Raw genomic sequence first — 12712 nt, 5'->3', positions numbered from 1 at the left:
AGGGAGGGATGAATGGGTGGAGCATTAGGCCAGTGAAGCTATTGCGTATGATACTATAGTGATAGATACATGCCATTATACATTTGTGCAGAGCCAAGGAACTGTACAACACAGAGTGAACCGTATGCAGACCATGGGCTCTAGTTAATGGTAATGTATCTATATTGACTCATCAGTTACAGCAAATGTATCGCACTAAAACAAGATGTTAATAATAGGGGACACTACGTTGGGTGTGAGGGCAGGAGTATGGGTGAAGAGGTATAAGGAACCTCTTTATATTTTCTGCTCAATTTTTCTGTAAACCTAAAACTGCTCTAAAAAATAAAGTCTAGGGCTTCCTTGGTGGCACAGTGGTTAAGAATCTGCCTGCCAATGCAGAGGACACGGGTTCAAGCCCGGGTCCGGGAAGATCCCACATGCGGCAGAGCAACTAAGCCCATGCACCCCAACTACTGAGCCTGCGCTCTAGAGCCCACAAGCCACAACTACTGAAGCCCGCACATGTAGAGCCCGTGATCTGCAAGAAGAGAAGCAACCACAATGAGAAGCCCACACACTGCCACGAAGAATAGCCCCTGCTCGCTGCAACTAGAGAAAGCCCGCGCACAGCAACGAAGACCCAGCGCAGCCAAAAATAAATTTTAAAAAATTTTAAAAATAAATAAATTTATAAAAAAAAAAGTCTATTAATTAAAATAAAAAGAAAAAAGGATAGAAGAAAGGAAGGAATAAAAGAAGAAGTAAAGGAAGGAAGGAAGAGAAAGCTGTGTACATACAATCTTGAAAGTGTAGCATGAACCCATAATTATGACTAATCCAATTCTGTGTGTTTGAGTTCCAAGTAGTACACAAATCTGACTAGTCTGTCTTCTTACCAACATTTAGGATTCCCCATCACAAGTGCAAGATATAGTCCAATGTCTTTGGCATGATGTGAAAATTTTTTCGCAGCCTGACTTTGCAACATCATCTCTGGTCTTTGCCCACGTATTATAAGCTCCAGCTGCAAAAGTCTCTTTGCTCCTCTTTCCTACCCTTCCAGACTACTTTGCCTTTACTCTTGCTGTTTCCTCTGCCTATGTCCTCCCCCACTTCTCTATCTAGCAAAATCCTCCAGTCCTCCAAGACCCAGCTCAAATGTGACCTTCTCTGTAAGAACATTCCTGACCTGCTTTCACCCCAGCACACCAAGCAAGAAAGCTCTCTCACCCAATTTCCATAGTTCTTTGTGCCCATGTCTTCAATAAATGCTTAATACACCACAGAATCAACAACCACAGCATCAGCAACGGTTTAGTAGGAAAATTAGGGGCAGAAAGAAGCCAGATCAAAGCTGATTGAAGGAGTGGGTGGGAGATGAGATATGGATACATGGCAGGTGGGCTACTCTCTGGGGATTGGTTTTATTGTCATTTGGTATTGCTTGTTTAGGTTTATATTTAGCATTTGTGGTTTTACCCAACAGAAGTTAAGGATAGTGGAAGGAAAATTCCAGGGGCGACTGTGGTGCTGTCCAGTGCTTGGGTGCTGATGGACTTGAGATCAGTAATTCTTCTGATCCCAGGAGCTGGGATCGTCCTCAATTTTGGGGAGGAAGTGAAAGGGAAGAATGAAAAAATCCCCCGTTTGTTATCTCTTGAAGGTTCTGCAGCCATAGCCTGCTTTAACTTTGAGGAAAGGAAAAAGCCTAGTTGACTGGGTTCGTATCGTCTCTATTTCTTATGGGATCTACAGACTCCTGAAGATCAATTAATGATTAGAAAAAGCAATTGATTATTAGATTTTCTAGCATCCACTGAACAGACGTTAAAGGCTAAGTATGTTCTGGGAACTATGCCAGGCACTGGAGATACAAGATAAACAAAATAGGGTTCCTGCCCTCAAGGAGTTCAGTCTAACCAGGAAGACCAACCTTGAGCTCATGCCAGCAAATTACACTGTGAGGGAAGCTCGGGTCTTAGTCACCAGGGCTGCCATAACAAGATACTGTAGACTGGGTGGTTTCAATGACAGGAATTTATTTTCTCACAGTTCTGAAGGCTGGAAGCCCCGGATCAAGGTCCAGCAGAGTTTGGTTTCTGATAAGGATTCTCTTCTTGGCTTGCAGATGACCACTTTCTCGCTATGTCCTCACATGGCCTTTCCTGTGAACGTGGCTCGGAGGTGAGGGTGCAGGTGTGAAAAGAGGGGGCTGGGGAAGACAGTGAGCAGGGTGGCTCTTTGGTGTCTCTCCTTGTAAGGACCACTAACCCTATCAGATCAGGGCCCCACCCTTAGAACCTCGTTTTACCTTAATTACCTCCTAAAGGCCCTGTTTCCAAATACAGTCACACTAAGGGTTAGGGCTTCAATACATGAATTTTGGGGGACACAATTCAGCCTCATCTTGTCTAGGGAGAGATGGGGCAGCAGAGGGCTCAGCAATGGATGACTCTTGGTCTGGATTTCAGGTCATTTGCTATGTGATGTGAGTGCCTGGCCCCCAACTTGGAGGCTCTGGTGATCTAGCAGTGCCAGACAACTGAAAAGTAATTATTGCCCCATGTAAAAAGGGAAGGTTTCTACATCACAAGCCTCCTGTCAGTCATATCTGTATTCAGTGATGTGTCCTTATACCTCCGATATATTATTTTTACATTTGTTAGCAACTTTTCTTGATGATAGGGTATGTCATAGGTTTACTGAATAGTATCCAGACGTCACTCAACTTTCACTGCAACAGCCTCTCCACCTCCTGCAGAGGTGATTGTTTCAAAGATCCTCTAAGTGTCAGACTCAGAAGAGAATAGTTACTGTGCTTGAGACATCCTCAAGAAATAAGCATACATGTTCCTTTGCCATGGTGGGCTTGCTCAAGAGGTGCCTCTCTGCCCCTGTCTTTTGCAGATAGCACTTGTGAACACCAGACTCTGCGAGCAACCAGTGTTGTTCTATCCTCATGGATAGTATTGTGTTGAGGGTCCCTATCTGGGGAGTCCATTTTCTCAGAAGAAGGAAATGTCTCAGAAGCTCTGAGAAAATTAACCACTCCTTGCTTTATACTTCTGTCGCATTTGGTGTACAGTTCTCATCTGGCATCTGGCCTTTTGGGCCCTGGTCAAGGCTGATCAGGGCCAGATGATGAGTTTCTTCAAAGTAGGGAGCGGGTCACATTCATCTATGTTCTAACCTCACTGGTCCTCCAGTGGTGGTTGCAGTATCCCAGCAGTGATCACTTCTGAATAAACTAGTATGAGGGTCGTGCATCAAAAATAGGATTATCATTCTACTGGCATTTTGTCTCCCCAGGGGAATTCATTCTCTCTGCAGCGCACCAGCCCCGGTCCCTGGCTATTCTCCTGCCCTTGGTGTAAGGCGAACACTGGCCAAAGCAGAATCCCAGCCCCTTGCCCATAGGAGCTGCTACCCTTAGGGTAATGGAAGCAAGGTTTTGGGCAGGGATGGCACTTGGAGGGTTCATGTTAACAGTGTTCTTTTCCCCTCTCCAGGACCAACAATTCTTGCTTTAGAAATGAGGGGGAAAATAGTAATATCGGTTCAAGTCAAAACCAAAACCGTCTTCCTTTCTATGATTACTCCAGTTGGGAGGTTGGTTTTCTGTTGCTTCAACAAGTGGTCTGGAGGACACACCTGCAATGTGGAGGGCCATTGACAGCACTTGAAAAAGCTCCCTGTTTCCTCCCTTCCCCCTTTCCTGCAGAGACTCTGTTCAGAGGAGGATTTTTGAGGAAAACTATGGGTTCACAAACACGGGGAATGGCTTCTCAACCAGGCCCTAGTCTCCTTGCTGCTGCGGTCACTGTGCTAGAACTCTCTGCCCAAGGAGGGCGGGGAGTGTCTGGGTCTCCGCTGTTTCCACAAAACGGGCGTTTCCATAACTGTTGTCACAAAGGCAGTTCATTACAGATTTTGACCCTTCCTGCATCCTCCGTCCCTTACAACACGTGCATTCGTCTCCCCGTGTTACCGCTGAAAGAATACAAACTTCGTTTCTCTGTTGTCTGAGCATCATTGGAAAGCACTCCGCCCATCTGTGAATCATTCCCTGACTCTGATCAGAGCAGTGTTACAGGTCCTCTGCTGGCAGGAGGGAGCAGTCCAACAAAGTCTGAAGACCCAAGACTTCTGTGCCAGGCAGACTAGGAAGCCACCAAACATTGCGAGCTGAATGGATGTCTTACTAAGCTTTTAGATGTGATCTGGCCAGTACTGGCAGAGGAAGCTCAAGGGGAAAAGGCAGCAAGCACTGTAACGTAAATCACTGCAGACCCTTGGGCGTAACAGCCCTAGGAAGCTAACGATCTCTCCAGGAAAGAACTGACCGCGGTTTTCCAGCAACAGAACACGATGTAGAACGGGGAGGACAGACCCCCGGATGTGAGTACAATCTCTCAACACAGGGTTTGGACCAGCAGGAGCAAAGCGAGTTATCGTAACTGATGGTCCTCCCTAACCACTGGTTCCTGGGTGCCTGTGAACCGTCTCTGGGTGGGCTGTGCATAATGCCTGGCTGGGACTTTTGTTTGCAGGTTTCTTCTAGAATATTTTGCCTGTTAGGAGACTGAATGCAGTGGCTTTGGGATACCGGTACCAGGGGACTTTGTTGTAAATCTTCAAGAAAACCTCATAGACCTTTCACTATAAAAAGAAAACCGATCGCATCACAGACCAAGCAGCTGTTTGGTCCTCTGGCATTTGTGATGAGAGACAAAAGCACTGGCGAATTGGAGAGCAATGAAAATGGGGCAGTGGGCTGGGAGGAAGGAGGGAAATCTTTCTTAGGAAGCTAAATCCCTTTCTAGATTCATGATGCTCATTGCGTATTTATGATCATGCGTTTATTTCATTTCTGCCTAAAGAACTGGCAGCTTGTTTGCATTTTAAGGTTCTTCTCCTGTGAAAAATGCTGTGAAAGTGACAAAGAGGGATGTGATTGATAGACTTGGGGCAGAAATTCCTCACCGCCAGCAAGGGGAAGTGTCTTGAATGATAGGTGATCTATTTGGAAGCGGAAGCTCAGATTTAATGAGGGAACGGAGCTGCTTGCAGCCTGGGTACCCAACAGGTTGGCAGTGAAGTTTAACTCCTTGATTGCAGACTGGTGACCATCCCTCTCTATTCCTCTCCCCTCCCCACTCACTGTTGGGGGTCCAACATCCTCTTTATTCCTCTCCCCAGCCCACTTCCTTCCACCTGGTTTGATTTGTCAGTTCAGAGGTATCAGATGAGAAGCCATGTATCCCCTCACTGCAAAAGGATGGGGATCATTGTTCTAGGTGGGAGGTAAGGATACAAAGATTTAGGGCAGTGATCATGAGAGAGGTGGAAAGGAACGTGAGCTGGACCCTGCACCCCAACCCAAGGTGGAAGTCAGAAAGGAGGCAGAGGGACTTCCCTGGCGGTCCAGTGGTTAAGACTCCGTGCTTCCATTGCAGGCGGCATGGGTTTGATCTCAGTTTTGGTTTGATCCCGGGTTGGGGAACTAAGATCCCACATGCTGCAAGGCAGGGCCAAAAAAAAAAGAAAGAAAGAAAGGAGGCAGAAAAGAAGACTCAGCCACTCTGATCCCTCCCTCCGCCCCCCTCTGCCATGTGTAAATGAAAATGAAGGTGAATACTGGAGGTCCTACTAGTGAGGCTACTGGATTTAAATTGAGCATGAACTCGAGATACCCAAGCACACAGCGATGGTGCTAGCAGCAGACTAGGAACTGGAAACCTGGGATTCTGTTCCTGATTTTGCAGGCAGTTTTCTGGGCAACTCTGGTGGTGGTGAGGTATCCAGAATCTCACGGGGGGGACCTATCCTGCAGGCCGCTCTCTGCCTCAGGCGGGCTGTGCACTGGCTGTAGTGGAGGGGGTGGGATGGATTGGGGGTGGGGAGCATTTTATTCTTAAGTAGCTGCCATTGAAATTTAAAAAAAAGAAAAACCAAAACGCTGACATTTCTGCTTGGCCATCATTTTCTCACAAATGTAGTGTTTCTGTCTCTTTAAAAAAAAAAAAAAGGAATAGTAATGTGTGCTGGGCTTGTAAAGGGCTGTTTACCAATGGTAATTATGGGCTATCTCAGTAGCTGGCAACCACGGCAATCAGTGCACCTTGGCTTTTGTCTCAGTGTCCCCGAGGCTGAATTTACAGCATGGGATGGGAGGGAGGGAGGGGAGCAACTGTCAGTGTAGACAGACCGGTGAACCCGTCCTTCCATTGCTGGGGAGGCCGGACAGCACTGCTGGTCCGGAGTTCATGACCTCGGCTGATGGGCTGCCCTGGGGTTACAGCAAGCAGATCTCTATCCCCAGGAGTTAAGCTGTGGAGTGAAATCGTGAAATTTTAGCCATGATGATAATGTTTGTATGAACCGGGCCATTGTACTTGAGACAGTCAAATGCCTGTTGCAGGAAAGGTTTGGGAAGTAACAAATAACAAATGAGTGAGTGCAGAAGAATGTGGCTGAGGGAGGGAGAGCATTTAGGAAGCCAGGGCTAATTTTCTGCGTTTTCCTGCCATTTGGGCCTGGAGTGCTTTCGCAGGATTGGGGCAGACAGATCAGAAGCTCAGGGTAATTGGTTTGAAGGTGCCGCAGATTACCTGAATAGAGACGGTGTATCCTGTGTTTACGAAAACAAACCACTCCCAAACAGTGGAACATTCTGGGAAACATAAAGCCCAAACTACATTCTTTCAGTGCGACCCTGGGAATTTACAAAGGCTTTTCCAGCTCCATTTCTCTCTGTTTTGAGTCTCAGCTTTATTCTTTCATTGGCGCATTCGTTCAACAAAGATTTGGGGCGCATCCCAGCAATCTCTGACCGTGGCTGCGGGAGGGGTCCCCTGCTTGTACCTTCTCCAGGTTTGTTGCGCTTCTGAGGAGGCTGGTGATCAGAGCAGGGTGGGTTTGTGAGGGTTCCTCGTGTCTCTTTCCTTGCTATCTTTTTTTTTTTGGCCGTGCTGTGTGGCTTGTGGGATCTTAGTTCCCCGACCAGGGATTGAACCTGTGCCCTCGACAGTGAAAGCGCGGAGTCCTAACCACTGGACCGCCAGGGAAGTCCCTTTCCTTGCTCTTCTTTATCCACATTTTGGGCAACAGATGGACGACAGTGAGAAAATCTGATCATTTGCAAGCTGAGCAGGGATAAGAATGACCTTTCAGAAGTTACACTACTCACATTTGGCCAATACTTTCACCTAATAAAATACCATCTTTAGTCTCTACCACAGTCCTGTTGTTCTGTCTGTTTTATACATGAATGTTTAACCCCAGCTGCCCGGACCTGCTGGTGACACGAGCCACCTGGATGTCACGGTGATGCAGAGTCAGAGCAGGTACCGACCAGCCCTTTCTCAGTCACATCACAGCCAGTGCCTTACTCTTTACAGATTGAAAGGAGCATAGGGTTTGCCTGGAAACCGCTGTAAAGGACGTCTGTATCTTCTGGTCCTTCATAATTAGAATGTGTGGTAGGGCCTGGGATTCCTTGTGGTACAGCATTTTCTTTCCATCTGCATATATTGATATTTTTAGTAAGTACTTTTTTTTTTTTTTTTTTTTTTTTTTGGCTGTGTTGGGTCTTCGTTTCTGTGCGAGGGCTTTCTCCAGTTGCGGCAAGCGGGGGCAACTCTTCATCGCGGTGCATGGGCCTCTCACTATAGCGGCCTCTCGTTGCGGAGCACAAGCTCCAGACGCACAGGCTCAGTAGTTGTGGCTCACGGGCCCAGTTGCTCCGTGGCATGTGGGATCTTCCCAGACCAGGGCTCGAACCCGTGTCCCCTGCATTGGAAGGCAGATTCTCAACCACTGCGCCACCAGGGAAGCCCGTAAGTACATTTTAAAACAAAAAGAGGCCCACGTTGCCTTGCTGTCCTAGTAGGAATAGGTCAGGTTCTTAAGCTTTCCTTCTTTGGCCCCCAAAACCCTTCACCTTTGGCATAATACCAGTGGCTTTGGTTTGCTCTAATGGTGGTCCAGGGCTGCTGGGAAGAGTCAGTTTTTAAAATTCTATCCATTTGGCCATTTGGTGGAAAGAGGGCTTGAGTTTACTGCTAGCTACTACCCCCAGACCACTGCTCCGAGCCAGGGCTTAGCATCCTGTCGCCGGTTTGAATTGCCCACTTACTTCCCTCTTGTTAAGCCCCTGCCTAGAGTAACTGTTTGTAGCATCAGTTTTGTTCCCAAGATGGGTTGTTCCAGCAGTTATTGGCTAGGAGATGGTCCGGGCCTGCTCCCAGCTCTCCATCTGTTGCAGAATTCTGGAACCTGCACCATTTACAATGGGAAAAGGATGAAGGAAGAGAAATGCTGGGAGAAAGCCCCATGGATGTGGTCCCCTCCTCAGGGTCTCTGTGGGGTGTGGTCCACAGGCACCTAACCGGCCAGGGGAGTAGGCATGTTAGCCGTGGTGGGCCCACAAAACGCAGTCCAGAGGGCTCTCTGTGGTCCTACACAGTGTAGTTTCCTGCCGAGGGTGGGCCTGGAAACCAGGCTACATTCAGGGGGTTGTGTCAGGCCGCTGCTACCTGGGTGGGAGATGCAGAGCAGACCTCGCTGTGGTCTGGAGTCTGCGGGGGTGGGGATGGGAGCGGGGTGGTTCTGTATACTCTCCCCCTTCCACGTGCAAGTTCAGGGTTTGCTCTGCAGAGGGTGCTTCCCGCCTATCCTGTCTCCCCCAGCTCCCCTCCCCTGCAGTGAGCAATCAGCAGATGCCCTAAAACCAGGGAGAGAGGTGTGGCCTGTCCTGGGTGCTGAGTGGTGCTGATGGCAGCTTTGTTCTGTAACCCCTAGGTCCCAGAGATGGCATAGTGATGAAGGCACCTTCCAATGATCGGAACGTGTTTACCTGAGGGTGCCTGCCTGGGCCCGTGGCATCGCGTTTAGCCAAAGGAACTTGTCTACCACTTCCCAGAAAACGTCTTTCTCTCCTAATTCATGAGCCAGCAGGATGCGGTCGCTGCGCTTTCAGAACGCCTGCTCATAGCTGCATACAAAGGCCAGGCGGAGAATGTGGTTCAGCTCATCAACAAGGGTGCCAAGGTAGCGGTTACCAAGGTAACAAGAGAATAAACACTTCAGCCATTCCCTGGGGAAAAGCCTACCTCTTAAGCATTGTCCGTAAAACTGTTGTGTTTGGTTCAGTTTTCAAAGAACTGTTTGGTTTTGTTTTGTGTTTTTTTTTTCCAGTGCTGGAGGTTTGGGGAGAAAGAAGAAGGATTAAAAACGCTTTCGTTGCTATCTTTCAAATGGAGTCACTCGTAATTAGCATTTGACCCTCTTTAAAATCGCAGTGTGGATTTTTCTCACCTACTTCTTTAGCCAGATGGACAAGAGATCTCTCTGGAGAAGTTGGGGCACAAAAACTTACTGGGTAGAGTGTGAATCACGTTAGGCTCCCGTGGGAGGCCTGTGGACGGGGCAGCCCAGCCGCCATGCAGACCTCACTGCTCCCATCTGGACAGCGATGGGCTTGGACCAGATGCCTCCCCATGACCGCTTTATGCTGATTTCACATGGGTCAGTGAGAATGTGTGGCAAGCTTTGGAGGGCATTGCTGTCCCCTCACCAACAGATGACACCATGGTAGACGAGAGAATGCACAGGCCCAAGGGCAGTTTTATAGCAAAACTGGGGTAAGGCAGGCTCTGCCCAGTTAGGTGACAAGTGCAAATACACAGACGAAGTAATGCTGATGGCAAACACTAAGTATTGCTCTAAGCACTTTATAGGCCTCTAGAAGAGGTTCTCTTTTCATCCTCACTTTAGAGATGAGGAAACTGAGGCACAGAAAGATTGAAGTAATTTGCTCAAGGGGCCCCCAGCTGCTGAGTGGCAAAACTGCAACTTGGACCCAGTTATGACTCCAGAGCCCGCCACTCCAGGTCACCCCAGAGAGAGCCATGGGGAGAGGCAAAGTTTCATTTTCAAATAGTAACGTCTGTTGACCTCTGATCTCCTATGGCAAAGATTGGCCAGCTCACATTTTTAGTTAGTCACGTGCAGTCTCTGTATTTCCTGCTTCTGATGTGTGCTTTTTCCAGCACCACCAAGCAGTTAACTCAATTCTGGCAGTATCTGTCTGGAGATAGCATCAGATCTCACAGGCTAAGGGCTCAGTCCCATAAGACTGCTTCAGACACCAGTCACAAGTCCAGATTGTCACCTGTGCTTCTGACTGACTGGCTATAAATCAGAGGTTCCCACAACTCACTCCTTGGGTTGAATTAATTGGCTAAAGCAGCTCACAGAACTCAGGAAAACATTTTACGTACCAGATTACCAGTTTATTATAAAAGGATATAACTTAGGAACAGGCAGATGGAAGAGATGCAGAGGGCAAGGTATGGGGAGAGGAGGTTGAGCTTCCATGCCTCTGAGTGCACCACCCTCCCAGCACCTCTGTGTGTTCACCAACCCAGAAGTTCCCTGAACCCTGTCCTCTGGGTTTTTATGGAGGCTTCATTACATAGACATTATTGACTAAATCATTGGCCATTGGTGATTGATTCAACCTCCAGCCTCTCTCCCCTCCCCGGAGGTCAGGGAAGTGTGACTGAAAGTTCCAACCTGTAATCACTGTTGGTTCCCCTGGCAACCAGCCCTCCATCCTTAGGGCTTTCCATAAGTTATCTTATTAATATAACCTCAGGTGTGGTTGAAAGGAGTTTATTATGAATAACACACTCCTTTCACCTTTATGGCTCTGGAGCTATTTCAGGAACTGATGACAGAAGACCAACTATTATAACAAAAGATGCTTCCATTGTTCTTATCACTCAGGAAATTCCAAGGAGCTGTAAGGAGCTGTGAGCCAGGAATGGAGATTAAGAGCAAATCTATATTTCTTTTTTTAAAAAATTAATTTATTTTTTATTTATTTTATTTTTGGCCGTGTTGGGTCTCGGTTGCAGCCCGCGGGCTTTCTCTAGTTGCGGCGAGCAGGGGCTACTCTTCATTGTGGTGCGCGGGCTTCTCATTGCGGTGGCTTCTCTTGTTTCAGAGCACGGGCTCTAGGCGCACGGGCGTCAGTAGTTGTGGCACGTGGGCTCTAGAGCGCAGGCTCAGTAGTTGTAGCGCACGGGCTTAGTTGCTCCACAGCATGCGGGATCTTCCTGGACCAGGGCTCGACCCCGTGTCTCCTGTATTGGCAGGCGGATTCTTAACCACTGCGCCACCAGGGAAGCCCTATATTTCTTATTATAAGTCACAGTATCACAATGCTGGTCTCTAGAGAGACTGAAAGTCTTTGGCTACTCAAAGTTCACCCATTAGCCTAACAGCACTCTGACCTAGGTGGTGACTAGGTTGTATGGAATCCAGGGTGAAGGGAACCTTGACTCAGGCCTCGGCATGATCTACCCACAGCTCCTCAGGACCCAGACAGTCACACATGGGAGAAAGTACAGGAACTCTGTAGTTAGGCCACATGTGCACACATTTTAACTTTGCTATGTTTGCTAATTATGCAAGTTGCTTAACTTCTTTGAGCCTCAGTTGCCTTATCTGTAAAATGGGGATAATAATACCAACCTTTCAGAATTGTTATAATAATAACTTATTAAAGCACTTAGCTCATAGTCTGCAAGTTCTCTTTTTTAAACAGTATCATTTGCTTTTTAAAAAACAGCTTTATTGAGGTATAACTTACATGACAAAAAAGTTTACCCATTTTAAGTGTGAAATTTGATAATTTTTTTTTAAGTATTTATTTATTTATTTGGCTCCGCCAGGTCTTAGTTGCGGCGTGCGGCATCTAGTTCCCTGACCAGGGATCGAACCCAGGCCCCCTGCATTGGGAGCGTGGAGTCTTAACCACTGAAACACCAGGGAAGTCCCTGAAATTTGATGATTTTTAATGTATTTACAGAGTTGTGCAACCAACACCATGTTCTAGCACATCTAGTTTTAGCACATTTCTAATTTTAGAATCCCAGTAAGAAACTCCATACTCCTTAGCTCTCATTCCCCATTCCCATCCCTAGCTCCTGGCAACCATTGATCTACTTTCTGTTTCTACAAATTTCCCTTTTATGGACATTTTATATAAATGGAATCATACATTATGTGGTCTTTTGTGTCTGGGTATTTTCATTTAGCCTACTGTTTTCAAGCTTCATCTGTGTTGTAGCATGCATTTTCTTTTATTGCAGAATATTATCCCACTATATACATACACCACATTTTGTTTATCCAGTCATCAGTTGATGGACATTTTGGGTTGTTTCTGGTTTAGAACTATTATGAATAATGCTGCTGTGAACATGTTTGCACAGTTTTTGTGTGGACATATGTTCTCATTTCTCTTGGGTAGACACCTTGGAGTGGAATTGCTGGGTCACATGGTAAATCTATGTTTAACATTTTAAGGAACTGCCAAGCTATATTCCAGAGTATCTACCATTTTACATTCCCAACAGCAATGTATGAAGCGTCCAGTTTCTCTACGTCCTCACCAATGCTTGTTACTGTCTTTTTTTTTTTTTACATCACTTGCTTTTTAATAATTGTCAAAGTAAAGCATGCACATAGAAGCTTTAAAAGTATAAGTTCAGATACTGTTAAGAAGGCTTTTAGGGCTTCCCTGGTGGCACAGTGTTTAAGAATCTGCCTGCCAATGCAGGGGACACGGGTTCGAGCCCTGGTCCGGGAAGATCCCACATGCCGTGGAGCAACTAAGCCCATGTGCCACAACTACTGAGCCTGTGCTCTAGAGCCCGCA

At 47.1% G+C, this 12712-nt stretch overlaps 1 protein-coding gene across 3 annotated transcripts in view; it reads left to right on the top strand.

The window, feature by feature from the left end:
- ANKRD6 (ankyrin repeat domain 6) overlaps positions 1-12712 on the top strand; it is a gene marked incomplete at its 3' end in the record, with an annotated part of 202261 nt that overhangs the window by 119376 nt on the left and 70173 nt on the right. For all 3 annotated transcript variants that reach the window (XM_082475783.1, XM_082475787.1, XM_082475785.1), the window contains exon 2: positions 8785-9048. In XM_082475783.1, the coding sequence (XP_082331909.1) occupies positions 8929-9048 (120 nt within the window). In that variant the 5' untranslated portion in view covers positions 8785-8928. The remainder of the gene's footprint in view (positions 1-8784; positions 9049-12712) is intronic.

This window comes from Balaenoptera physalus, assembly GCF_965194825.1.
Source record: "Balaenoptera physalus genome assembly, chromosome: 9".
Taxonomy (NCBI): Eukaryota; Metazoa; Chordata; class Mammalia; order Artiodactyla; family Balaenopteridae; genus Balaenoptera; species Balaenoptera physalus.
This window is presented reverse-complemented; position numbering and strand designations above follow the sequence as displayed.